The sequence below is a fragment of the Acanthochromis polyacanthus genome, chromosome 1 (assembly GCF_021347895.1).
Source record: "Acanthochromis polyacanthus isolate Apoly-LR-REF ecotype Palm Island chromosome 1, KAUST_Apoly_ChrSc, whole genome shotgun sequence".
NCBI classification, from domain to species: Eukaryota; Metazoa; Chordata; class Actinopteri; family Pomacentridae; genus Acanthochromis; species Acanthochromis polyacanthus.
Window position 1 is genome coordinate 27,922,118 of NC_067113.1, and position 27,221 is coordinate 27,949,338.

Here is a 27,221-nt window from a genome sequence, read left to right on the forward strand (position 1 = left end):
AAAGCCTCTGACGCAGTGCAGTCATGCAGGTGATATACCATACATATGTAATGTTTTCATGTTCTATTAATGTTTAAATGTCTATTTTTGTGTACCTGTCAGATATTTGATGCTGTGGCAACATCATTTCTGTAAACTTCCCTCTGAATTGAATCAAATTGAATCAAATTGAATTGATCTCCAAATAAAACTGGATTGGTGACACGGTGCTAGAGATGCCAAATTGAAAATGCCCTGCTTTCCTGCTTCCGTGGGCACAAAATGGACCGTTTGTCTTCAAGTTTTGCACATTTACAGCCTGATATTCATAAAATAAATCTTTTGTAGAATCTCTTGGACTCGGTCCGACAGTTCTGAACCTCTGCTGAACTTCCAGGAGACTCGGTTAGTTCATATTTCTGCGGATCACCTGCTGAGATCCTGACTGGTGAACAGAAACGACTGCATCTGAAGCTCATACAGCAGAATTGATTAAATTTAAAAAAAAAAAAAAAAAACAGAAACGAGGAAGCTGCTCAAATAAGAGCCAGCTGACAGAAAACTGATAATGTGATTCAGATTAAAATTTTAAACTTGTAATGTTTATTGAGCTTGAGTTTGGCTGGAAAATCAAAAAAATTGTTGCTGTCCATCTGTGAGAACATGGAGTAGCATTCACAAACAGACACTGTTACTGTTTGCTATGAAAAGTTGTTAAAGAAATCAAGTTTAATGTTGTTTTTCCGTGTTGAAAACTGTAGTTTTCTTGTTTTTGCCGTGCTGTACTTTGGCAAATACTGAGTCCTGTAACATGATTATCTTCATGTTTCAAAATCTAACAACAGGAATAACGGAAACAAGTAATTTAGGCTAATATGTTTCAGCTTATAGCCTTTAATTGCTTTTAGTTTCTTTAATTAATAGGATTTTTCTTCTTCTGTCTAGTTGTTGTGTGAATGTTGATGCTGCTGACATCTGCTGGACAAAAGAAATACTCCACCAGAAAGGACAGAAAACACGGAGAGGAAGAAAAAGCTTTTTAAAGTAGCATTTCAGCTAATAAACAGTAAACATGTTTTATTATAAGTTCTGCATTCAAAATCTGAAAACTGTTATTACTTCAAAGTAATCATTGTGCAACAAATGGCACCATGGTGTGTTATATGTTTATATGTGACACTATTAGCCTCCTAATATTGATATATATTTATATTGATTTAGCATTTTACAGCTGATTAGAGGCAGTTTTGATTATAAAACTTCCTAAACTGCATGTAGGCGTTGATTCAGGTCTGGTGGGTGAGAATCTTTAATATCTGATGTTGGGCCTGTTTGATAGATTTCCCTTTGTAAACACCACCACAAATTCATTTTAAATTGGATTTTACTACCATTTAAATATGTAAAAGTATATGTTTTTGTTCAGTTAAACTGTCAGTATTTTGGCCAGTTAGATTTATGTTTTATTTTCGGTCGTATATTTCAACATTTGTCTATTGCTTTACTCAGCTTTTCAACTATTTCATCTGATTTTTCAACATTTTAAATGGATATTTCAATGATCCATTCACTTTTTAAATCCTTTTTTAATCATGTATGCATTCTTTTTGCTTATTTCAACTGATTATCTACTATTTTTAGTAAACTTTTGTGCTCAAACCTAATCTGATCAATTAATTCTTTAATTAAATTGTACTTTTTTATGAATTGAGCCCATTTTTCCACGGTTGGTTCATGCAATTGTAACCTTTGGGTCAGTTGTACATTTGTTTGGGAAGCACAAGATCGGTCTGAAACGTCATTAGAAGGTTAATAGAAAACGTCATAAGAAATATATAAAAATTTTGCCATTTTATGGTGCAGTTGCTGCAGTTTTGCAACAGAATAAAGGCTACTAAAGGTGATAACTTCCCAAAGGGAGCTTAACGCTTGTTGTACTTCCTTACACAAGCGTCGCTCGTTTTTGGGTTTTTATACACTGCATTTGTAGTTTTGTTTTTAAAGTAAAGTACCTGGCAGGTCATCTGTGAGAACTTGCCCGACAGTGAGAAAGAAAAACCGCTGCTTGCATTGTGGTTTAGTGGGAATCTTTAGCTGTAAATGGTTTCATTCATGCGGCTCTTCACCTCTTTAGAGTCAAGTTTCAGTTCCACGGTGGTGGAGGAGAGCGAAGCTACAGCTGAGTGGCACATCATTTTTGCTAAAATACTTTTTAAAAATCCCCTCTGAGTAACAATCCCAGTGTGACTCAGACTCAGGGATGTTGGTGGAAATGACTAATTTATGCTGCCTGTGGAAATGACTCTGTCACGGCCGCCTACACGTCGACTCAAGCATCCATCTTCTCATTCAAATATAGCTCGGCTTCTGTTTTTTTTGGCTGAATGACTGAAGATCACGTGTTCGCTGTGTGAGAAGGAGCCTTGATCAGATTTCTATAAGAAGACTTGTGCAAAACTTCATAATTCCTTATCACATGTGAACATTTCAGTCACACCCCTCTGGAAGATAACATAGCTGAAATACTTCCTCTTTGTTTTCAACACGCTGCTGTCAGTGACTTCTCTCCTTGATATTATCTTACACATGCTTTTTTGGACACCAAACACAATCTTTTGTCAACTTCTGTGTTAAAATACCAGAAAAATAACCCGTATATCTCCCTTTTCTTATTTCAAAAGCTATATTCGATGACAGCTACACCTGAGAATTTAGAAAAATGCAAACATCTTTATGATGGATCCTCGATAAGCTCGTCTTCATTTTACTCTACGTCACCTCTGTGCTTCCATGTGACCCTAAAGGAATGCAGAAAGTTTTGTTTTCTATCAACCTTTCCTCTTAAACAGGTGCATCAGGGAAGATGGTTAACACTTTTAAAACACCATCCACCATTTCAGCAGCCGGTAATTGGACTGAACTCCCATTTATTTGAGCAACTACAGAGGAAAAATCTACAGAAAGTGCAAGTAAGATATAAGAATTCTGTCTTTATAGATACATATGTTTGATATTCTTGAAGTTTGGCAACAATCTGGATTACAATGATGCCTGTATTGACTTTTAAAGTGAGTAGAGGTGATAAAAACTCAAATCAGGCCATTTTTATGCTCAAAATTAAGAGGAAACATCTCAAAAATATTGAAAATGTGCATTATCTGTTGTAAAAAGCAGCTAAAATAAACCAGACTTCCTTGTGGTTCATGCCTTCTCTTCTTGAGGATGGTTAGGAACAGAGATTACACTTCTTTTCTAAGTATGACCACTTACTTTAAACCTAACTACAAGCTCAATTACTTACACACTGCATGTTTCTGCTCAGGAAACTTGTTTGGTCGGTCTTTGGAGAGATTACATGTCCCAATGAATCAAAAGCTTTCATCTGAGATAACATGATACAGGAGATGGAGAAAAGCATATTGCTTACAAAAGCTTTGCATTTTCCTGTTTTTCTTATACACATCACGTAGCCTGTGGGCCTGCGTGACGCCTGCTTAGGAAACACTAAACGTGAACAAGCAGAAGCCTGTTTCTTGCAGCTAGCGAGTCGTTGTCTTGTGCTGTCTGTTGTTTTTCTTCTCGTTTTGAATTTGATTCATCTGTTTCTATTTTTAGCTGCACAGCTGAGTTCGACAGTCAGTCAGCTTCAGGATTTAATCTTTTTAAGCATCAGTAATGGAGAGGTGCGTCATGTTGCTCCATCTGCTGATATAGGTGTCTACATTTGCCTGACCTAAATTCTTCTTGCGCCACTGTATGTCTCCAAGTAGTTTTTTTTTTTTTTGCATTACGGCATCTTAAAATGAAGCAGCATCCAACCAGAAACTGTCAGTAAAGCCTCAGTATGTTTGTTAGCTGTGAGTAATTCTACCATTTTTTGTTATATTTGAATTACTGCCACTGAAAAAGGAAAGATCTCAAAATGAACTGCATTTTGTGGAACAGAATATGCCATTGCTATTGTTATCTTTGGCGCTGTTAACCCTTCCCACCCTGTAACACTTGATGAAACACAACCTGTCTTCAGTTTTTTTTTTTTAAATTACAGATTGTGGCTCATTTAATAAAGAGTTTAACTATTAGTCTTGTGTTTAAAATCAAAGTTTGCCTCATTTCTGTTGTATGAAATTAGGTAGAGACGCATTTGAAGACTTCTAGAACAGGTTTAATAACATCAGTGTTTACTGACTTTTACAATGAGACAGTTTTGATCGGTTCAAATGTCCAAATCTCACAGAAACTTACTGCGTTTCGAATTCGAGGTTTATTCAGTTTGGCCTCAGAGTTGTGAAGCCGATACTGACCGAATTAATGGATGCTTTTCTCAGGGATAAATAAAAAAATATAACCTGGAGCTTACACACGTGGACAAAATTGTTGGTACCCCTCAGTTAAAGAAGGAAAAACCCACAATTCTCACTGAAATCACTTGAAACTCACAAAAGTAACAATAAATAAAAATTTATTGAAAATTAAATAATCAAAATCAGCCATCACTTTTGAATTGTTGATTAACATAATTATTTAAAAAAACAAACTAATGAAATAGGGCTGGACAAAAATGATGGTACCCATAACTTAATATTTTGTTGCACAACCTTTTGAGGCAATCACTGCAATTAAACGATTTCTGTATTTGTCAATGAGCGTTCTGCAGCTGTCAACAGGTATTTTGGCCCACTCCTCATGAGCAAACAGCTCCAGTTGTCTCAGGTTTGATGGGTGTCTTCTCCAAATGGCATGTTTCAGCTCCTTCCACATATGTTCAATGGGATTCAGATCTGGGCTCATAGAAGGCCACTTTAGAATAGTCCAACGCTTTTCTCTCAGCCATTCTTGGGTGTTTTTGGCTGTGTGTTTTGGATCGTTGTCCTGTTGGAAGACCCATGACCTGCGACTGAGACCATTCTGACACTAGGCAGCACATTTCTCTCCAGAATGCCTTGATAGTCTTCAGATTTCATCGTACCTTGCACACTTTCAAGACACCCTGTGCCAGATGCAGCAAAGCAGCCCCAAAACATTACTGAGCCTCCTCCATGTTTCACCGTAGGGACAGTGTTCTTTTCTTCGTATGCTTGGTTTTTGAGTCTATGAACATAGAGTTGATGTGCCTTACCAAAAAGCTCCAGTTTGGTCTCATCTGTCCAAAGGACATTCTCCCAGAAGCTTTGTGGCTTGTCAACATGCATTTTTGCAAATTCCAGTCTGGCTTTTTTATGAGTTTTTTTCAGCAGTGGTGTCCTCCTTGGTCGTCTCCCATGAAGTCCACTTTGGCTCAAACAACGACAAATGGTGCGATCTGACACTGATGTACCTTGGCCTTGGAGTTCACCTTTAATTTCTTTGGAGGTTGCTCTGGGCTCTTTGGATACAATTCGAACGATCCGTCTCTTCAATTTGTCATCAATTTTCCTCTTGCGGCCACGTCCAAGGAGGTTGGCTACTGTCCCGTGGGTCTTGAACTTCTGAATAATATGAGCCACTGTTGTCACAGGAACTTCAAGCTGTTTAGAGATGGTCTTATAGCCTTTACCTTTAAGATGTTTGTCTATAATTTTTTTTCGGATGTCCTGGGACAATTTTCTCCTTCGCTTTCTGTTGTCCATGTTCAGTGTGGTACACACCTTTTCACCAAACAGCAGGGTGACTACTTGTCTCCCTTTAAATAGGCAGACTGACTGATTATGAGTTTGGAAACACCTGTGATGTCAATTAAATGACACACCTGAGTTAATCATGTCACTCTGGTCAAATAGTTTTCAATCTTTTATAGAGGTACTATCATTTTTGTCCAGGCCTGTTTCATTAGTTTGTTTTTTAAAATAATTATGTTAATCAACAATTCAAAAGTAATGGCTGTTTTTGATTATTTAATTTTCAATAAATTTTTATTTATTGTTACTTTTGTGAGTTTCAAGTGATTTCAGTGAGAATTGTGGGTTTTTCCTTCTTTAACTGAGGGGTACCAACAATTTTGTCCACGTGTGTAAGTGGTTAAAGCAGCCCTTGATCAAACAACCGTATGCAAAGTAAAACATGTTGCCTGCAGTGATAAACTTACAGATATTTTACCATCAGTGCTCGTATTCTCCTCATCTCTACAAGGCCTTGTGTGTTTGAGCTCAGCATTTAAATGTTTTTTTTCGCCCTGCAGCTTTCATGCCCTGCAGCTTTCATCTGCGTCACACTTATCAGAGGATCCATCAGCTTCTTTTTCAACCACAGCAGGCATCAGTTTGGTAAAAAGACAAACATTCATTGTAAACTGCCCTTTTAAGACTGTATCGTAGAGATCATTTGTGACAACTTGGTGAAAATAGTGAAGCATTCAGCAGCTAAAGAGACACATATTTCCCTCGGCAGCTGGTGATTCATTAAGTTGCCTGAAACAAAAGTGCAAATGAAAGTTGTTCTTTGTGTCCTGGTTGTAGAAATATGACACCTTTGGCTGTTTTTGCATTTTCTTTTCTCCTGATGGACGAATTCTTGCTCCCAGATGAGTAAATCTTTCCTCTTGTCATTTCCTGTCAGGCATGCGGGACAGACTGAGGCACCTACATCAGGTGCAGACCGACTCTGAAGGCTTCAGTACAGTGGAGCTGGAGAACTTTGAGCAAGCAACAGCAGCAGCATCAGATTCTGACCAGGACCTGGACGCCGTCCTGCAGGAGGCCCAGCAGATCCGTCTGGAGATCCAGCAGATCCAGAACGACATCAGCGAGTTAAAGGATGTGAACTACCAGGCTTTGAACAAGACCTCCTTTCCTTCTGTAACAAAACGGGACGCAAATGTGATCGGAGCAGACATAAAACGCAGAGGAGAAGCTGTTCTGCATCGACTGCACATGATGAATGATCTTCAGGGACAACTGGAGGCTCAGCGTGGAAGTTCTCATCCCACAGCAAGAATCGCTCGGACGCAGTACCACTGCCTCAGCAACGCTCTGAGGGAGGTGATGTTCAGCTACAACGACACTGAGATGAACCACCGGGAGGCCTGTAAGCGGCAGATCCAGAGGCAGATGGAGGTGGTGGGCAGGGAGGTGAGCGAGGAGGACCTGGAGGAGATGATGGAGGACGGAGAAGTGACTGTGTTCAGCGCCCAGCTTCAGGGGAAAACCGCCCACTCGGCCTTCCAGCAGATAGAGAGCCGCCACCAGGAGCTGCGGGAGCTGGAGAAGAGGATCGAGGGGATCCAGGAGCTGTTCCTGGACGTGGCCGTGCTGGTAGAGGAGCAGGGCGTGGCCGTGGAGAACATCCAGAAGAACGTCCAAACTGCTGAAGTGAGCCTTCAAGAAGGCATCGGCAAGCTGGAAAGAGCCACCGCATCTGATAAAAACAACCCCTTTAAGAAGCTGTTCTGTGGCTGCTTCCCCTGTTATTACCAGTAGATCTAATGATCCTCTAATGATTGTAAAAATGTTACAAGACTGTATTTAATGGCACTTTTTCCCCTAAATGAAGACAAACCCATAGATGTACGACACCATGAGAACATATCTGTTCATTGGAAGGTTTTATGTGAATAAAGAAAGAACAAACTTGCATGCCATGCGAGTTCCTAACAAATAACAGAAATGAAGCTTAATGCAATAAATCATTTTAAATAAGAGCACAGCAGCAAACAGTTGCACAATTTAGTAGAAAATCAAGAACACCAGGCATGACGTTACATGTTGCTTTCAGTCTTAGAAAACAAATTGAGTCAACTGATTATCCAGCTTGAAAATTAATCTTTTTAATCTTTAAGCTGACGTGTATGACAAATAACATCCTGACCGTGACCCTGGCAGCATTAGAAAATAAGCATGATTGACTGCTTTAACTAGCATTAAAAGAAATACAATTTTAAATCTTCCTAATGTTGCTTGTGAAGGTGCTGAAAAGTTTCAACACTTAGGAATTAGAGTGAAGTCACTAGTAGGTATGTTACAGTCTCTAAAAACAGGGAAAGGTGGTGCAGAGCTACCATGATCAATGTTGCTTCAGTAAGGTTCCCACAGAGCTGGTTTCTAATTAAACGAAGCATGTATGTTCTGCCTCCCCTGATTTCCACTGTAATTTACTAGACTTTGTTGCTTGGCTTGAAGAAGAGGCAGTTGTAGAAAAAATAACAGCAGCTAGCCTATTGGTGTAAAAAGACACCAAAGACATAAGCTCAACCCCCATTCTACATGTCAAGACTTTCTAGGTAAAGACGTAGAAAGTGTTGACATGCAGGCATCTCTCACCAAAAAAGATGCCACAGCTTTATATCAGGTATCTATTTGCAAATTAACAAACTACCTACCACTACCTTAGAAACTGTGAAAGCCTGAGAAGTTTAAGCACAGATGAAGTCTCGTAAATAGTTAAAGGCATTATGGAGGATTTTTTTTTGGTTTAATTTGTCTGATTCACATAAAATGAATATACTGACCTTTAGTGGACTTGTAAATATGGTCTCTAAAAGAATAAAAAATTAAAAAAAAAAAAACTGTGGACATGGCAGGACCTGAAAAACATCAGCCAATCAAAGCGCTCGGACCGAGGCGTTTGGTTTGCTCCCTTTCCTGTCAATCAAAAATCTTCCGGCTCAGGCCTAGTTACGTAGATTACGTACGCCTTGGACTTACGTGTTTTCTGTATGTGTTGCTTTGGTATAGCTTCGTAGTTAGCTGGCGACTTGTTTTGCTCATCTTTTTTTACATAATGGCAGATAAAGATCCAGGGGGACACAGCCGTAAAAGACAACTTCACGAGTGCTACGCAAGTTTCTGGAGGGGGCGTTTCTTCATAAATGTTAAGAGGGGGGAGGTTAGAGGGGGGTGAGGGAGAGGTTGTATGTGCATGTGCATGCTACGTTCAAAGTCGTAGGAAATTAAATCTCCTCTAATGCCTTTAAAGGAGCAGGACAGATCTTTGAGATGTGGCACAAAGCAGCAACACACCATACTATGATGTTTTTACAGTGAGGGTTCTACTATGGAACCAGTTTGACATGTTCAGGCGTTCTATGTGAGAAAATTCAGAGATTTCAGGTATCAGAAGGTGGTTTATAACTTTCTTTGTTAACTTTCTGCTTCAACTTTAAACTAAATTTACTTCACAAAGCCAGCCCTCTGGACTTCCAGTAAGCTGTGTTCCTATTGGCTGTCCAGGTGGCTACTTGGTGTAATCAGAAACACCTGAGAAGCTCACTGTCTTCCTGCTTTATTTGGCTGCAGTCAAACATTTCCTCTGCTTCTCTTCACTAAACCGGGTTTGGTTCTGTTGCTTTAGTTTGTTATTTAGGCGTTGGTTTGCAGCTTTCAGCAGTAAAATCGTCTTTAATGTGTTTCTTGGTGTGTTTTAGGGCTTTGTACTGGATAGTTGTCTTTGAATAATTGACTAACTCATGATTGTTACAACAGAAGTATTTTTATTGTGATTTAAGGGTTTGGTTCATTTTTAAGGTTGGGGTTAAAATCTTGAAAGAAAAAAAGATTTAAGAAATAAATTATGTTAAAAAAGCAATTAAATCAAAGGAAAACACATTTAATACAATAAAACTTTTAAAAAGAAAATCAAACAAATACAATTAAATTATATCAAACAGACAAAATGTTTAACTGACAGATCATTTTTTATATTAAAATAGCTGAACTTCATTTGCATATTTGGTCATTTCTTATGTTGCTGCTGTTTCATTTCAATTATATTTTAATAATATTAGTTTAAATACAGATAATTGAAAAGAAAAAAATGGCTGTGAAATACTCAATGAACTGATACGTCATCTAGTGTTAAACTGAATAAGAGTTCTTTTTTCTTTTTTTCTTCTTTTTCTTCTGAATAAGAATTCTGAATAATATAAAATGGAACTGACTGAGCTGAATTAATTAAATCGAGATATATCAAATTGAAAGAAACACAACACTGACTGAAAGATTTCAGTCAATTAAACCTTAAATTCATATACCTAATAAAACCATCCTTTAATGTCTTAACTTAAAATGACCTACATTTTAAAAAAAATATAGGTGTAAAGTAAAAGTTTCACACTAAAGATGAATCACTGATGAATATTTAATGGCATTAACTCAATAATTATGAGGAAACAGATATTCATTTCTAATATTTCTATCAAATATGTTTATGTCTATAAAATATACTGGACATCAATAAAAATGTCTGCATAGTGAAATATGTGAAGTCCATCTGCATTTATACATCATATTGATGTTTAAATAATGGGAACTGCAGCCCACGTTCAGTCTAGTTTGTGGAATTATAGATAAACAACATTTCCAAGATTCTCTGACAAAATAAAAGCCGTGATTTGTTTTACAGAAAAATTACATGATTTCAAAAATATGACTTTGAAAAAATGTAAATCAAACTGTAATAAGCATTAGCTAGGTGCTCTACTTGCTCTGAATATTTTTTTTCTCGTTTTTGTCAAACCCAAATGAAAAATTAATCCATATTCTGTCTACATTACCAACAACAGAATCCCTGGAGTGACCGGAAGTTAGCCAACGTAGCGGAAGTGCTAATGAGGTCTGCTCTGGCACGGATTTTTACCTTCACACATGTAGCTTTTAAAATAAATCCTGTCCAAGACACAGAGCTGTAGCTCCATTTCAGTGTGAGCTCTAATGTTTCTCTGTGTGACTGAGTCTGACTTCCTCTAACAAAATCCTCTTGTTCACTTGGAGCTGCAGCCATAGATATCTATCTATCTACTGATTCATATCTGTGCACATTAGTCTCGTCTGATGCAGTCTCGATGATGGTGTTTCACGAGCACGTGAGAACGCAAGTACGGACAGTTCCGTACTGAGAAACGGTCACAGTCTTCTTACCGCAAAGGTACAAAGCTTACATTCCAGCATCAGGAAACGTCTTCAAAGCTTCTTTAAATCCAAAGGAAATTCAAACAAAAGAGAAAATTAACGTCATTGGTGCATTCAGGTGCAGTCGGACAACGAAGTTGTGTCAGTAGCATCGGACTATCAGTACTATAAATTTCCAAGGAAATTTTTGGGGGGGCACACTGAGTGGCCAATCAGATCACAAGGAAAGGGGGGGCACTGCCCTGCCTTGCCCCCACGGAAGATCCACCACTGTGTGTACAGAATCTAAAGATTGTGAAGTATGTAACATAAAGATTGTTTGAGAGATCATTGATTTTTTTGTTGCAAAATTTACATTTGGAATAAAAGGAATTCTATTTTATTCTAATTCTAAAGGAATTAAAATCCTACACTTAGTAGAGTATAATGGTAATAGTGGCCATTTTGTCTTCTTCTGAATTTTTGACTTTTGATACTGAAAGTCCAGTTACTCTTATTTATATGGACATTTAAAATAATAGCAGTTGAGCTGCAAAGTGCTGCATTAAGACTCTATAATATTATTTGTTATGTAAATTTATCTGACTGACCAAAATATTACGATTAAAACTCTATGTTACTAAAGTTGTGTGCATTTTGATGATGCCACTGTTGGACTATTACCTAAATAACATGGAGTAATGTTTTAATTTTACTGTTTGAACGGTGTCAGTGTAGTTTTTCCACTATTTTCATGAGCTTCAAAGCTTCAGAAAAGCCACTAAATTGACCTTAAAGGGATTTTTGTCGATTGGTTTGGCAAAGTTGATATTGAACTTGTATTTGTTGTAAATTCTAACGTGTTTTGATGCTATCTATCAGTTCACAGGAATGTTTTATATGATGACATTCACCTTGCCTCGTGTGTTGTCTTGGTAAATCACTTGACGCCTCAGAAATGTTCAAAGAATTTAGGACCCTTTTTGAGCGCTTGTGCGTAAAGGCTCCCCTGCGCCTTTTACGCTCGAGCAAAGTGAAATGAGATAGGTGTTCTCTTTCCTGGACTCGAACCCGAGCAGCGGTGACTGTGAAGGCGTTGATCTTCCGCGTTAGAAGCTGCAGCTGCATCAGTGAGACACTCAGACGTCCTCCAAACTCTCAAGACTCTGGTTCATGTTGAAATTTAGTCTTATAACCGAGACTAAAAGAGGAAATGAGCGCTTTTCAACTCGCCTCTTCTGCTTTATCGACTTTATTAAAGTAAAACCGCCGGAGGATAACTCAACAAGGTATGTGCTCACTCATGAGTTTGTATATCTTGTAAATGTGCTCAAAAGATCGATTAATTGATTTCTGGAGTCAGGCAGATGGGTCTCTGTAACGGTTTGGTTTGTATTCTCGTGCCATGCCAAAAAAGCCCTGAGGTTTCCGGTGTGTTTTTTAAAAAAAAATCATTTTATAAAACAAACATCAGTTAATCTCCAACAGTGTCTTTCAGTAGGAAAAAACTGATGTTAAAGAGCTGTGGTCGATTTTCATTTGCGGATGATACAGTTCACAGTTAGGGAAGTAACGCCTGTTTCACAGGTCTGACTATCTGTCTTCAGAGTTTAGAAAAAAAAACGTGATGAGGCAGTTTCTATAAATAAAAATCTAACCGTCTTAATTCAGTTTTCAAGATTATATACAGATAAGAATCACAAAAAGAGCTCCAGCCAGTCCAGCCCTCCTTACCAACAGACTACATCTATAATATAAGATAACAAATGATAGAAATTACAACATGGAAATAAAGAAATTACTCCTGCATGTAAGAATAATGTGTAGGTTAATCTCCTTTATCTAAAACCCATACATATAAGGGGTGGTGACTAATTCTTTTTTTACCAGTGACTGTGGGAACATAGGAGTGCCAATATGGAAGTAGTTGAACCTTCAGTAAATACAGTCCTGTAGTTTAAAGTCAGGCCACTGAATTTTACTGTAATTTACAGATTGTCTTGGTTTAATCAATTTAGATACATCTAAATATTACATATTATCATATCTAGTAAAACAACAGAAAAAGTATTAATTTCCATATGGACCGTTAAACTGTAAATAATGTCCACATCCAAGATCTGTATTTTTATAAATGGTTATTTGTTCTTTACAATGCTTGACGAATTTACACGTTGACTGTAAAACAAACAGGTTTTAAGCAACGTGACCATCAAACTATATTGCTTTATTGTATTTAAATCAGCCAAAAAAACCCAATATTTTACAAATATTTGCCATTATTTTCACTGTTTAAAGTTTTTTAATGTAGACTTTTTTATTTTACAATATTTATTCATTTATTTTACAATGCATTGCAACAGACCACAGGCTAGATCTAATGGGTAGTGAGATTGTTAATGGGATTAATTAAAGAGGAAAGATCAATTCTTTAAAATTTTTTGGGACTTTTTAGCAGTTGGATGTTTTATTGGGGTTTTAAACATAAACTGGTGCTCTCAATCTAGTTCTCTGGCTCCCCACCAGAAAGGCAGTACGTCTAATTCCCAATACACACGTGGACAAAATTGTTGGTACCCCTCAGTTAAAGAAGGAAAAACCCACAATTCTCACTGAAATCACTTGAAACTCACAAAAGTAACAATAAATAAAAATTTATTGAAAATTAAATAATCAAAAACAGCCATCACTTTTGAATTGTTGATTAACATAATTATTTTAAAAAACAAACTAATGAAACAGGCCTGGACAAAAATGATGGTACCTCTATAAAAGATTGAAAACTATTTGACCAGAGTGACATGATTAACTCAGGTGTGTCATTTAATTGACATCACAGGTGTTTCCAAACTCATAATCAGTCAGTCTGCCTATTTAAAGGGAGACAAGTAGTCACCCTGCTGTTTGGTGAAAAGGTGTGTACCACACTGAACATGGAAAACAGAAAGCGAAGGAGAGAATTGTCCCAGGACATCCGAAAAAAAAGTATAGACAAACATCTTAAAGGTAAAGGCTATAAGACCATCTCTAAACAGCTTGAAGTTCCTGTGACAACAGTGGCTCATATTATTCAGAAGTTCAAGACCCACGGGACAGTAGCCAACCTCCCTGGACGTGGCCGCAAGAGGAAAATTGATGACAAATTGAAGAGACGGATCGTTGGAATTGTATCCAAAGAGCCCAGAGCAACCTCCAAAGAAATTAAAGGTGAACTCCAAGGCCAAGGTACATCAGTGTCAGATCGCACCATTCGTCGTTGTTTGAGCCAAAGTGGACTTCATGGGAGACGACCAAGGAGGACACCACTGCTGAAAAAACTCATAAAAAAGCCAGACTGGAATTTGCAAAAATGCATGTTGACAAGCCACAAAGCTTCTGGGAGAATGTCCTTTGGACAGATGAGACCAAACTGGAGCTTTTTGGTAAGGCACATCAACTCTATGTTCATAGACTCAAAAACCAAGCATACGAAGAAAAGAACACTGTCCCTACGGTGAAACTTGGAGGAGGCTCAGTAATGTTTTGGGGCTGCTTTGCTGCATCTGGCACAGGGTGTCTTGAAAGTGTGCAAGGTACGATGAAATCTGAAGACTATCAAGGCATTCTGGAGAGAAATGTGCTGCCTAGTGTCAGAAAGCTTGGTCTCAGTCGCAGGTCATGGGTCTTCCAACAGGACAACGATCCAAAACACACAGCCAAAAACACCCAAGAATGGCTGAGAGAAAAGCGTTGGACTATTCTAAAGTGGCCTTCTATGAGCCCAGATCTCAATCCCATTGAACATATGTGGAAGGAGCTGAAACATGCCATTTGGAGAAGACACCCATCAAACCTGAGACAACTGGAGCTGTTTGCTCATGAGGAGTGGGCCAAAATACCTGTTGACAGCTGCAGAACGCTCATTGACAAATACAGAAATCGTTTAATTGCAGCGATTGCCTCAAAAGGTTGTGCAACAAAATATTAAGTTATGGGTACCATCGTTTTTGTCCAGCCCTATTTCATTAGTTTGTTTTTTTAAATAATTATGTTAATCAACAATTCAAAAGTGATGGCTGATTTTGATTATTTAATTTTCAATAAATTTTTATTTATTGTTACTTTTGTGAGTTTCAAGTGATTTCAGTGAGAATTGTGGGTTTTTCCTTCTTTAACTGAGGGGTACCAACAATTTTGTCCACGTGTGTATGTGGAATTGTTTCTTAAAAGAGGGCAAAAGTTGGTCGATGATTGGAGAACTGGTTGGATCCCCAGTGATGACAAACTGCCACTGAAAGGCTCCTTAATGCTGTTTGCACTCTGACCACAACTTCCTAAAAAACTGTGACATGTGAACAAAGAATTTCAGCATTTCTTCTCTTCCTGTTGCAGGCGAGATGAAGGACCGACTGCTTGAGCTGCAGGTCATCACCAGATCTTTAGAGGAGGAATTCAGGTCTGAGGAGGATCAGACCACTGAGCCTGGTGGACAGGAGGAGCAGCAGCAGGCCGTCGTGTTCGAGGGCGAAGACGTGGCGCATGGCATCTACAAGGAGGCCAAAGAGATCAGGAGGGAGACGGAGCTGCTCAGGAGGGACGTGGAGCGCCTGAAAACGCAGAACACTCGTTTCCTCACGTCCATCAGGAGGATCAGCGCCATCAAACGGGACACCAACGTGCTCGGACGGGACATTCAGGCCAGGGCGCAGGAAATTTACAGGAACCTGGAACGTCTGGGGAGGCACAGCAAAGATCTGGAGCAGAGCAACAACTCCACGTCAGCCGTGGTTCGCATCGCACGCTCGCAGTACTCCTATCTGACCAGGGCCTTCCGCCAGGCCATGTCCGAGTACAACGAGGCCGAGCTGATGCAGAGGGAGTACTGCATGGGCCGCATTCAGAGGCAGGCCGAGATCATGGGCAAGGAGCTGAGCATGGGGCAGATAGACGAGATGATCGAGTCGGGCAGCTGCTCCGTCTTCACCGGCGTCGTGGCGGATACGAGAACTGCCAGGTCGGCCCTCAACGAGATCGAGAACCGGCACAAGGAGCTGCTGGCGCTGGAGAGTCGCATCAAGGAGATCCAGGAGATCTTCCTCCAGATTGCCATGCTGGTTGAAGAACAAGGCTGCATGGTGGACAACATAGAGGCGACTGTAACTGCGACGGTGGACATTGTTGTTGTGGCCGAAGCTCAACTGGTGAAGGCCAAGAAATACCAGAGAAGCAATCCATGCAAGAAACTGTTCTGCTGCTGCTTCCCGTGCTGCAACTGAGACTCTGTCACGACAATATGGAGCCAAATGGACTTTTTATGCAAAGATGCATTTAGGTGATGCATTTTAAGTGATGTATATTTATGTTTTTAAGACTCTAGTACAGGGGTGTCAAACTCATTTTAGTTCAGGGGCCACATTCAGCCCAATTTGATCTCAAGTGAAGAGTAAAATCGTAAAATAATAACCTATAAATAACCACAACTCCAAATTTTTCCTTTGTTTTAGTGCAAAAAGGTACATTCTGAAAATGTTCACACTTAAAGAATCTTTTTACAAAACATTATGAACAAACTAACATTTCTTAAGAAAAACAAATTCAAGTTCCAGAACATTACGCCTCAGTTTGTCATTCACACATTACAACTTACAGATCACAAAGTGTCTGCAAAGGAATGAAGTATTTAGTCACAGGTATCTGGAACTGAACAATCTAGTATTTTACTTTTAAAGCACAAAAAACAACCAAAGTAAGATAAAATATTACAAAAATGAAACGCATGACGACAAAAGCGCGAAACTAAATGACAAATGAAACGAAACAGTAAAAGAAGGGAAAAATTAGAAAAATAAGTTACAAAACAACAAAAAAATAGACACAAATGAGACAAAAACGATAGCCAAAACAATGAACAAAGCAAAACACAAAATGACAATAATGAGACAAAAAACACAAGCTAGACAAAAAGGAACACAAACGACAAAAATGTGAGACAGACGATTAACGTCAGACATAAAAAGACAAAAAACAACAAAAACAAGACAAAAAATATTAGAAAAATAAGACACAAAAGAACAATGACCAGTCTAGTATTTTACTTTATAATCAAAACAACTTGTCATGGTCGAGAAATTATCTTAAAATAATAATTTTACAAGTTGCAGTTAATGTCTTCTCTGTAATTTTTTCCCTTTACAAAGTTGTCCTGTGGGCCGAATTGGACCCTCTGAAGGGCCAGATTTGGCCCACAGGCCGCATGTTTGACACCCCTGCTCAAGCATCATTTTCTTTCACCGAAGAAGGACCCGAGTCATTGGAAACCACACCCACGTCTGCAAGCGATTAGCTTAGCTTAGCAAAAAAGTGGAACAGAATGGAAGCAGCTAGTCGGGCTACAAGCTAACAATTATTTTCATGCTGATTTTCTTGAATAATCAAGAAATGAAGGTTCTTAACTGTTGCTGCCTCTGAATGACATTTGATGCGGCCTCTCAGCTTCAACTTTCAGCTCTGTAACGACAAAATTTAAGCCAGTAAAGTGTGTTTTTTTTTCTTCTTGTCCTAAATTACTGCCTCAAAGAGTGTGTCATTTGGAAAGCAGGCCTGGTGTTTACTGCAGTCGTTGCTTAACACGTCTTTAGAAACAGTGAACGCAGCTATGCGTCTCATTGTGGTTAGCAGGGGAGGCGAGATAGATTTGTGTGAATTATGCAACCAGATGTTTGGCCACCTCTGTGTCGACTTGTTGCTATCTTTGCTTAACTTCCATTGGTGTCAGCTTAATCGTCCTGTTGTCCTCATTTATGAGCACCAAAAATATTGCTTCCTTGTCTGAAAAAAAAAATCCAAAAATTCTGCAAAAAAAATCCCCCAAATTTCTGAAAATTTGCAAAACCTTCAGGAAGAAAAATTCCAATAATTCCTGAAAAGTTTCCCTTTAAAGTTTTATTTTTTTAAAAATCCCCCAAATTTGGCAGGAAAAGTTTTGCAAATATTTTCAAAAAAATGAGTAAAATTTTTCCCTAAAGATCCTAAAAATATCTAAAGGGATTCCATATATTTTCTTTAAGAACATTCACATAAAAATCAACCAAAATCCAGCGAATTTTGCTGGATTTTGGTTGATTTTTATGTGAATGTTCTGAAAGAAACATTTTTAACTTTTTTTTTCCACCATAAAAGCTTCAGAGATTTTCCAAAAATGTTGAAAATGTGGCCATCAGAAATTTCACTGAGAAAATCTATTTTTTTCCCCCACATTTTCAGTCTTTAAAACAGGCCAGTTTGACCCGCAGGACAACATGAGGGTTAAGGATGTGAAGCATTTAAACAATACTGAAGGTTTACTTGTACAAAAATGCACCTGAATCAACGTGAACACGGAGGATCTTCTCTTTATCTCGCTGTCTTGTTGGCGCAATGATGGTAAATTCAAAAACGTGTGGATTCCCGGTCATCAGCTGGTAAAGTGAGCGTTGGTGGGAGCTTCGGATTGCATGAGACGCTAGTGGGTGTTTTCAGAATTCGTGTTGAAACCGCTGCAATGATTGCACTTCCTCAGCAGCTCTGTGTGGTTTGTTGGGGGCATTTACTCGAAGCGGGGCTGGCTTTGTTTGAATGAAGGAGTCACGAGTTTGCTCAGGTTTATTCTACCTGTTGTCCACGCATGGTTGCACCAATCTTATCTCCTGTCTCTTGTGTGCTGTGATTGTTTGCATTCACCAGGATGGCCGAGTGGTTAAGGCGTTGGACTTAAGATCCAATGGACAATAGTCCTCGTGGGTTCGAACCCCACTCCTGGTAGGCCGTTTAAACCTTTGAACATGGACCTTCTGGTTTACAAATTAAATATATAGGTGGTTTTGCACATAAAAACAAAAGATAAATGTGTGTTAAACAGATAAGAAGCCTAGATTTGTCACCACATTTCAGTCTTCTCTTTAGGGTAATTTATGCTCAAGAAGTTGCAAAATAATGTCTCAATATAGCCTCTCATAGATGATTAACAAAGCCAAAAAGGTTCATAAACCACCAGTAGAAAGGCCTGGAGTCAGCTGATAAACTCTAACTAGGTTATGAGATTTTCTTGCTTTTCCAGTAGGAGTGTTTGGCTAAATATCAACATTTTACTACATATTTCGGTGTTAAAATCATGATTTAAATGCATAATCTGGCCCAAATGTAGGAAATAAATTACTATTGAGTTGATTTATAAGTTAACCACCAACACTACAATGACATGTGGCAGCTTCTGATGCTGTAATTAATGTTTGTATATCAGGAATAGTACAAGAAAAGATGATTACTATCCTAAAATGAGCTTTATTTTACACCCAGAGGTGGAATTAATACTCAGATCTTAAGTAAAAGTATCAACACAGCATTGTAGAAGTGCTGTTAGAAATGCACTTAAGTATTAAAGTATTAGAATTAGTATTCCTCATATTTACTGATGCATTAATGTGTTTACCACCTTATTGACTGAGCTGAAAAAGATGGGTTTAACCATCTTATTTAGTTAATATGCTGCATAGCTTGTGATTTTTTTCCCCCTTGGATCAGTGAAGTTTTTGTCTTAATCTCTAATTTTAAATCATCATGTATTCGTTGGCTGTATTGCGTATTGTTTAAGTAGTTGAAGTTAACATAGTGGAGTAAAAGCTACAATATTTCCCTCAGACAATACATACCCAAGTAAAATACAATTAATTCAAAGTTGTACTTACAACAAAGGTTGCACAGTGGAGTAGTGGTTAGCACTTTAGCCTTGCAGCAAGAAGATCCCTGGTTCAAATCCCGGCCTGGGATCTTTCTGCATGGAGTTTGCATGTTCTACATGTGGATGCGTGGGTTTTCTCCGGGTGCTCCAGCTTCCTCCCACAGTCCAAAAATATGCTGAGGTTAATTGGTTACTCTAAATTGCCTGTAGGTGTGATTGTTTGTCTGTATATGTAGCCCTGTGACAGACTGGTGACCTGTCCAGGGTGTCCCCTGCCTTCGCCTGAGTCAGCTGGGATAGGCTCCAGCACCCCCTGCGACCCTAGTGAGGATAAAGCGGTGTATAGAGAATGGATGGACTTACAACACTGCAGTTGCTTCTCACCACTGTTTAATTCCATCTTTCTCTTCCATGTGAATTTATCTTTAATTTAGATTATTTTAAATTATTATGTTGTGTTTCATTCTGTTTATTCTGCATTTTATATATATATATATATATATATATATATATATATACATATATATATGTGTGTGTGTATTGACAAAATTAATCACATCATGACTCATCATAATAGAAGAATTGCAGTTCGTGTATTTTCTGTCTGTTTCTCACTGGTAAATTAGATTTGTGTTAACTTAGTGCCATCTAGCTGCAGGAAATTTGAATTTCTAGAACTTTTCCTCAGATAGCTTTCCTTTCACATCTGCTTACAGCAACTGGACAAATAAAACCTATTATTAATAGTGGTCAAATTTAATATTACGGGTAAAAATAAAAAAGCACACACACTGAATTAAATCTTTCTTGACTTTACTGGCCTGAAACAAGAGATTTTTTTCATCTATTTTAATCTTTTGTCTTGAGGAGTGCATTGTGAGTGTTGCTTATTCGGCAGTTACATCGATATGACAATATTCTGCCGACATGTATTTTATTTTGTGTCATAATTGAAAGATTTATGTTGTATTTGTGAGTTTTTTTCAGTCCACGATAGTTTTTAGAATAGGAATAGTTTCCAATTTGCCTTCATTTACTCTGTTACTGCCTAAATACAAGCTAAAGAATATGCAAAGCTGTTGTTCAGAAACATAATATAAAAATCCGGGCATCAAAGTGCATCGTCAGGAATCGCTGCTTTAAAAAGAAAACTCAAACATTTAAAAACCGAGAACCTGTTTATTAAAACGCTTCAAAAGTCAAACAAATGAAGCTGGCATATTGTGGTGAAAAAAAACAACAAACACACTTCAGCAGGAGTGAAAATACAATACTGATGAAAATGTTGATACACTCCAGGTGCAAAGACTGAACAAAAGAGGCCATCCGCTTACGAAAACCTCACATTTGTCTTGCTCAATGTACGAACCCCGACGGAGCAAAAGACCGATTTAATGCTCGGTTTCAAACATTTGACAGGATTAAACCCGAAGAGTGAGAGCGTGTGATCGGGTCTACGTGTTCATTGTGGTACAAGATTAGAAAACCATGAAAGTTACATAAAAACGTACTAAATTGATGCACAGTGCCTGAGAATAAACTGTATAAATTAGCCTGCAACTGGACTTACCGATACATTTTCCAAAGACGTCAAACTCAGAACATGCAGAACACGAGGGAGGAAAAACAAGCCCTCAGCTTCAGGATTTAAATGTTACAGTACATGCCTTCATGTGCAAATCAATAATTTAAATCTAGACCTTAAAGAGGCAGATTTCTTTCCAAATACAAGTACCAGTACAAAAAATAGGGGAAAAAAAACACAGAGGGGGACTTGTTCAGATAAAAAGACAGCTTAGTTTCAGCACAGTTTGGGCTTTACATCAAACTCAAAAGTATAAAAAAAAAAATGGAAAAACACTCTTTCTCAAAGGAATATTCATATATTCATGACTGCTGTTACTTTTCTGTGACATTTTTGACCCAGTTTTTCATTCTTCATTTAAAAGAATTTGAAGTTTTTCACACATAAGGGAACAAAATCAAATCATATGTGTCGTTAGACTTTAATTCAACCTAAAAAAAACAACAAAAAAAACCCTGCATCACTCTGTGTTTAAAAAGAACGTTTGCAAAGCATTTTTGGCCGACAGCCTATTTTAGTTCGAAACACATCGCTGATGGATGACAAACATGAAAACATGTGTTATTCTAGCACTGCAACACACACGCCGTTATGTTAATTTAATACTGAGTCAGTTCTAAGACCCACAACCATCGAGTGGCGAGCTGTCAATTTTCTCGACTACACACAACCTACTGCGAGACGAAGCTTCATGCTACAACCCTGAGACACCAACAACGCTTGAACACAGTGGACATGTAGTGCCGAAAACATAGAAGCATGATAAATAACGACGATGAACGCAATTAGTGATGCTCGCTAATGGAGGGAAGTGCGTGCCCGTCATGCTTCCTAAAACCTGGCCTGCAGGGTTTTCTGAGGTCTGACACTGAGGGGAAGGAAACCAAGCTTCCTGCTTGCTAACCACTGATGTGTTCACCGGGTACATTCATTATTTCGCTTGCTACATTTCAATTTTTTTTGGTGAAAAGAACCTACGAACAGTTGCTGGTTACTCGTCAGAGCAGCTGGTAGAAAAGCCCACAAGCCAACCACGGTTATAAAAAGTACTGCCATTTGGCTGGTGAATAGTGTTGCTTCGTGTCTCACCCTGACCAACACGCCAGCACATTAGTCAGGAGTGAGAGAAGAAAAGAGGAGGATGGACCACCTTTGTTAATGCTGTAACATGCCAAACTCGCTAAGTTTCAACACCAGGCATGCTTTTGCTGGTGAACAGAAATCAACATCCACGGTGATAAAGTTCATCACAGGATCCTGTAAAATGGCAAACGTCGTAGCTAGCACAGGTGTTTGGTCAGTCTTAAAATGTAGTATTAAAGCCATGAAATCTATGAGTTCTTAGCAAATGGTCACTCTAGGTATCACGAGAACTTGTAAAACTGTGCAAGACACCAGTAAACTGTTCCAGCTAGAAGCAGTAGAGAAATCTCACTGAGATGTTCTGAACAACCTCGTGGCTAGAAAATCAAGTGTATCTTTAGTTAAGGCTCTACTCTTACCACCAACGTAGCACAGTACTGACGTCTTGATATAAAAAATAAAAAAATCTACATCAAAACATCTGATTATTTACACAATGTCAGAGTAGATAAGGGTACAGCTTCAGTACATTGATATTAGAAATCCATCAGAGCGGAGGATACAAGGCTAGCATTTTGATTTGCTTGTTTACAGTCCTCATCTGTGATTGCTGCATGTCAGTTTCAGCTGAAATAGAAATTGGCTCACTACTGGCTTTGTCTTTTTTTTATGTGATTGACGGATTCTTTTCCGCTGTGAAGCAAAAGAACAACCAACAGTTTATAATGTTCAATGTGGAGTTTACTTTTTGAGGCCTGAAGAGAATATCGTCTGTAAACACTGGAGGAAAACGCGAGTATTTGAGTTCTGATGGTCTCAGAAATGTCCAAAAGGTGATGATGTTGTTTATGCTACTGGTTTGAGGACTGAACGTAAACACCTCCCCTCCTTCGTGAGCTCTCTGGTGAAACACATGCACGGCAGAGGGATCGCCTCCTCCCGGCGTGCGATCGTGTTGAACTTGCACTTCTTGAGGTGGTCGGCCATGCTGGCGATGTTTGCGAACTTCCACTCGTTTACTGTACCAAAGGCTGTACTGAACCGCCACACCTGAGTGAAAACAGAAGGAGGACAGATGTGATTTCAATGATTTCATGTGGTGAGAACAGCACAGAAGACAAGTGAGATTTGTGAGCAGCTTGAGGACTAACCTTGTCTGTGATCTGCCACGAAGGAGACCCGTCGTCGCGCCGCTTCTTCTCCCACAGCAGGACGACCATTCCTCTCATCTGCAGAAGGCTGGCACAAACATCCCTCATGGTGCGTGACACTCTGGACAGCTGGCACAAGCTAAAGCTGTCCAGAAAACTCGCTACGTGTTGTAACACCTCAAATGGAAGGTTGCTAAATTGATCGCACTGAGAGCCATAGTAGCGGGTCTTTCTAGGGAGGTTGTCCCCAGTTTTCAAAGGCAAACCAGGCTGCACCCCGAAAGAGCCGAGGTGCCTGTCATGGATGATTCTGAAGCCCTGTACGGACGGGCAGAATCGTCTTTGGGAGTAGGTGCAGCCGTAATAGGCCAAAGGGCAGCGCTGCTCCATCCAGCCGTTCAGGCCGGCGTGGATGTCCCCGTGAACGTTTTTGAAATGAGACGAGAACTCGTCCCGTCGGAATAACTGCCCGCACACGAACGTGAACATGGAGCGCTGTTTGGTTTGGTATCGGGCCACACATTCGAGCACCAGGTCCAGTCTGAGAGTGTGGAAGGGGCTGGGGTTGGAAAGCTGCGGACTGGCGTGATCGCAGGCCGAGGCCGAAGCGATATCCCCCACCATGGTGTTGGTTGCGAGAATGGCAGAAGGGAAGGAGAATGTCTGCGTACCGAAGTCAATGTGGTAGCCGTCGACAAACCTGCTGTCCGAGATCCCTCTGCCTCCCGGAGAATCGCCGAGGCAAAAGAGCAAAGCAGCGGTGATGAGGTCGATGCCGTGGAGGCCCATGGGGTCGTCTGCCACCTCCAGGTCAGACGTGTCCACCGCCTTGTCCTCCATCTTTGCTCGAAACAAGTACGGGTCTGACAGCAGGGCCCGACGTCCGTTAAATGTAAACATACTGATTCCTCTGAGCACCTCTACGTTCTGTAGTTTGCGCTCCAAACACCTGTACCTGAGTTCAGTGGGTAAGTGTTGCAAGAAATTATTTCTCACGTGATCGGACAGCAGGAATGGCATTGGAGGTGCAAGTGGCGCTTGTTGAGGCACAGGCGGCTCCAGTGCTACAACAGGCATGTAATCCTGAGGCATCTCTGGCCAGACGAGGTTGGAATCATTTATTGGTTCCTCAATGATGTCTTCCTTCTCTTCAAAGAACAGCTCGACAAAATTGTTGTCGTCTGCCCAGTTTATACCGTCTTCCTCTCCATCTGTTCCCACAGCGCAATCTACTCCACCGACTGCTCCGAGCTCACAATCTGAATCAGAGTCACTCTCTTGCATGTCTACATTCTTCTCCTCCTCAGCGACATAGACGCTATGACTATCCCCATTTTCTCCATTGTGGAGAGCACCGTTCTTATCAGTCTTTTCACCATTTAAATTTCCAACAATTACATCTATATCCTTGGAATTAGTGAGAATGTCCAAGGCAGCAGCTAAACTTCTGCTCGTCTCCACTGAAGCCCTATACAGCTCATTATAGGGCTCCTCCTCCATTTCCACAGTTCCACTCCCCAACACTGTCTCTGGTAAACTTGACGCCATGGCCATTTTGTCACTTTCATCTACTTCTTTGTCTCCATTCTTCGACACAGTGGTCGTGACCTTCAAGGACTCCAACAGCATCCTCTGATCCTGCAGGGCCAACGCCATGTCTAGCTGCTCCACCTCATCAAAGTCTTTGCTCAAGTTTTCATAGGACTTGCGATCAGCGTAGCTCACGGGCCAGCGGTTCCACTCCATAGTACAACACACTATGCTTGCAGGGCACGTCTCGAGGTGCTGCGCCATCTTGATCCTTGCGATGGTGAAGGGGCAGCCGAAGCCGCTGTTTAGGCAAGGCAGTCGTTCATATGGACACAGCAGACGGTGTTCTTCAAGTTTGCACGAGTGAAAAACAGCCCCACAAACAAGAGGACAGCCGATGAGGTCGCAGGAGACACCCGTCTCTGGTCTTACCATGCATCTTCTGTTGATGCATTTAAGGCAGTGGGGGTGAAGGTTCTCCATTTGTACTGGATTGCTCCTTGGCCAGTTGGCTGCAGCAGGAGAAAGGGGTGAAGAGGTCAACCCTGAAAAAAAGATAAAAATCAGAAACATTTACTGGCTTAAGAAACAACTACGGCATCGGTGTGAATGAAAATACAACAGGATATGTCCTCATGACAAACACTTCATCAACAGCATTAAAAAATTCTTTGAACAACCCCAACTCTGCTTTATAACAGCTTTGTTAATGGAGCCTGCTACTTTCTGTTGTTCTACCTATTGATATTCATGCAGGTATCACAAGCTGAGTCACCTTGGCGTAGTGGCTACCCTAGCAAGACAGGCTTAATGGGCATTAAACACCCAAATCCTGTTTCTCCCACCAACTCCCCCTAAGGGACTGTGGTGTGCATGGAGGTCAAAGAGTTTCTTGCACTGAGCCTTAACTACATCCTGGTTGTCCTTTGCACACCTCTAAGCTTTACTTGCATTCTTTTATTAATGTGTATCAAGGTAAGGTCATTCCTTTATTGTTATTTATGCATGTGAATATGTTTATTTGTGTGTGTTTTTTCTTTATTAAATGATTACCAGTGTGTCTTGACAACTAGGCTAAAGTGGTTCAATTCAGATTAAGTCTCTCAACAGCTCTAGATTCCCCTTGATCTTTATTAAAATAGGTCTCTCAAATGAAAACAAAAACTGTTATCGTGATCATTTTTCCAGGCATTTTGTCCAGACCGAGTAAAGCACATGAAGCATTCAACTGTGACAGAGCATGCTGGGGTGTTTATGTTTTCCCCTGGACATTGTTGCAACCCTGCAACATAACACACATGAGCTGCAATGCTTTTAAAGTATTCTGTAACTCAATCTCACCATGTATGCCCTCTGTCCAAGCATGTTTACTAATTCTTTAGTTGTTCAGGCACATTTCACAACACCCTTTACAAGTTTCATGGTCACACAGGTTCTTCCAGGACTTTGAGTACAAGCCTGAACGTTCACATTTGCTTTGTAAGCCGTGGAACAAGCCTTTATTCATAGAGCTTCGTAACAGACTTTTATTCAACATGTTTGCCCGCCGGGAACAACACAGCCACAGGGTAAATACTTCTGAATCATTAGGCTTGTTTGGCAGTGCTGCTTGTGTGCAGGGATTTGCAGGGTAATGCTAACAGGACACCAAATAATAATTTAAGACCCACAACAATGCTGCAAGTCCAAAACCGCAGTGCCAAACAGGAGAGCTATTGTTTAAGTTTCAAGCGCTGCCTTAGCCAGCAACAGCTAGCTAAATTACGCAAGCATAGCTGGCAGGTTAGCAAACAGCTAAAAACACAAACAATAGCCGGTTATAACACATTTAATTATTAACAACCTACAAGCAAATAGAGCTTATGGAGTCTGTTTAACTAATTTGAACTGATTTCTTGGCCACAGCGCAACAGAAAAGTGTGAACTGACAAGTCACAAAACTTTTAAAGTTTAAACAAAAGAACATCAACAACATGGCCAGCCTGTTAGCATTAGCACTTCGTTAGCATACTAAGTTAGCTCGTTAGTAGCTTCTAGAAACAGCTCACCCGAGATTTGGGGCTCTCCGGTGGGGTTTTCTTTGTGTTTTCTCGCTTATTTCAGCTCCGTGGACATCAGTAGCGGGGAAGCTGCAGCTCCACAACCACCTGCTGGTATTAAATATGTGCAAATCTTCTTATGATATGAACTGGCTGGGGCTGGTTCCTCTGAGTCCTTCGCTGCTCTGATGGTCGCTGCTCTGTTGATCCTGGTTTGGGACGTCGCTCTGCTACGTCATCACGCACAGCAGCCGGTCATATTTAGGTCTGTGGATGCAGAGCTGAACTGAAATAGACAGACTGGGAATTACCCCGAGGGCTGCTGCACTTCTAACCACTCTTAAAACCTCTCTGCTGCTG

General features: G+C 39.9%; 3 protein-coding genes and 1 non-coding gene across 4 annotated transcripts; 3 read left to right on the forward strand and 1 right to left on the reverse strand.

Moving 5' to 3' along the window:
* The first annotated feature begins 6,515 nt into the window (after positions 1-6,515).
* LOC110957980 (syntaxin-11-like) lies at positions 6,516-7,529 on the forward strand. Its single transcript, XM_022204241.2, has one exon. The coding sequence runs from the start codon at positions 6,516-6,518 to the stop codon at positions 7,371-7,373; it is 858 nt and encodes a 285-aa protein (XP_022059933.2). The 3' UTR covers positions 7,374-7,529.
* A 4,406-nt stretch (positions 7,530-11,935) lies between these two features.
* stx11a (syntaxin 11a) lies at positions 11,936-17,425 on the forward strand. Its single transcript, XM_022204273.2, has 2 exons — positions 11,936-12,067; positions 15,150-17,425. Exon 2 carries the CDS (start codon positions 15,155-15,157, stop codon positions 16,031-16,033), a length of 879 nt encoding a protein of 292 aa, XP_022059965.1. The 5' UTR covers positions 11,936-12,067; positions 15,150-15,154; the 3' UTR covers positions 16,034-17,425.
* Positions 17,426-18,474: 1,049 nt separating this feature from the next.
* Positions 18,475-18,557, forward strand: trnal-uaa (transfer RNA leucine (anticodon UAA)). The gene has a single exon. It is a non-coding gene; the product is annotated as a tRNA-Leu (tRNA).
* A 2,075-nt stretch (positions 18,558-20,632) lies between these two features.
* fbxo30a (F-box protein 30a) lies at positions 20,633-27,076 on the reverse strand. Its single transcript, XM_022204248.2, has 3 exons — positions 26,871-27,076; positions 23,293-25,367; positions 20,633-23,191 (listed from the first exon to the last, which is right to left on the reverse strand). The coding sequence occupies exons 2-3, from the start codon at positions 25,303-25,305 to the stop codon at positions 22,988-22,990; spliced, it is 2,217 nt and encodes a 738-aa protein (XP_022059940.1). The 5' UTR covers positions 25,306-25,367; positions 26,871-27,076; the 3' UTR covers positions 20,633-22,987.
* Positions 27,077-27,221: the final 145 nt, after the last annotated feature.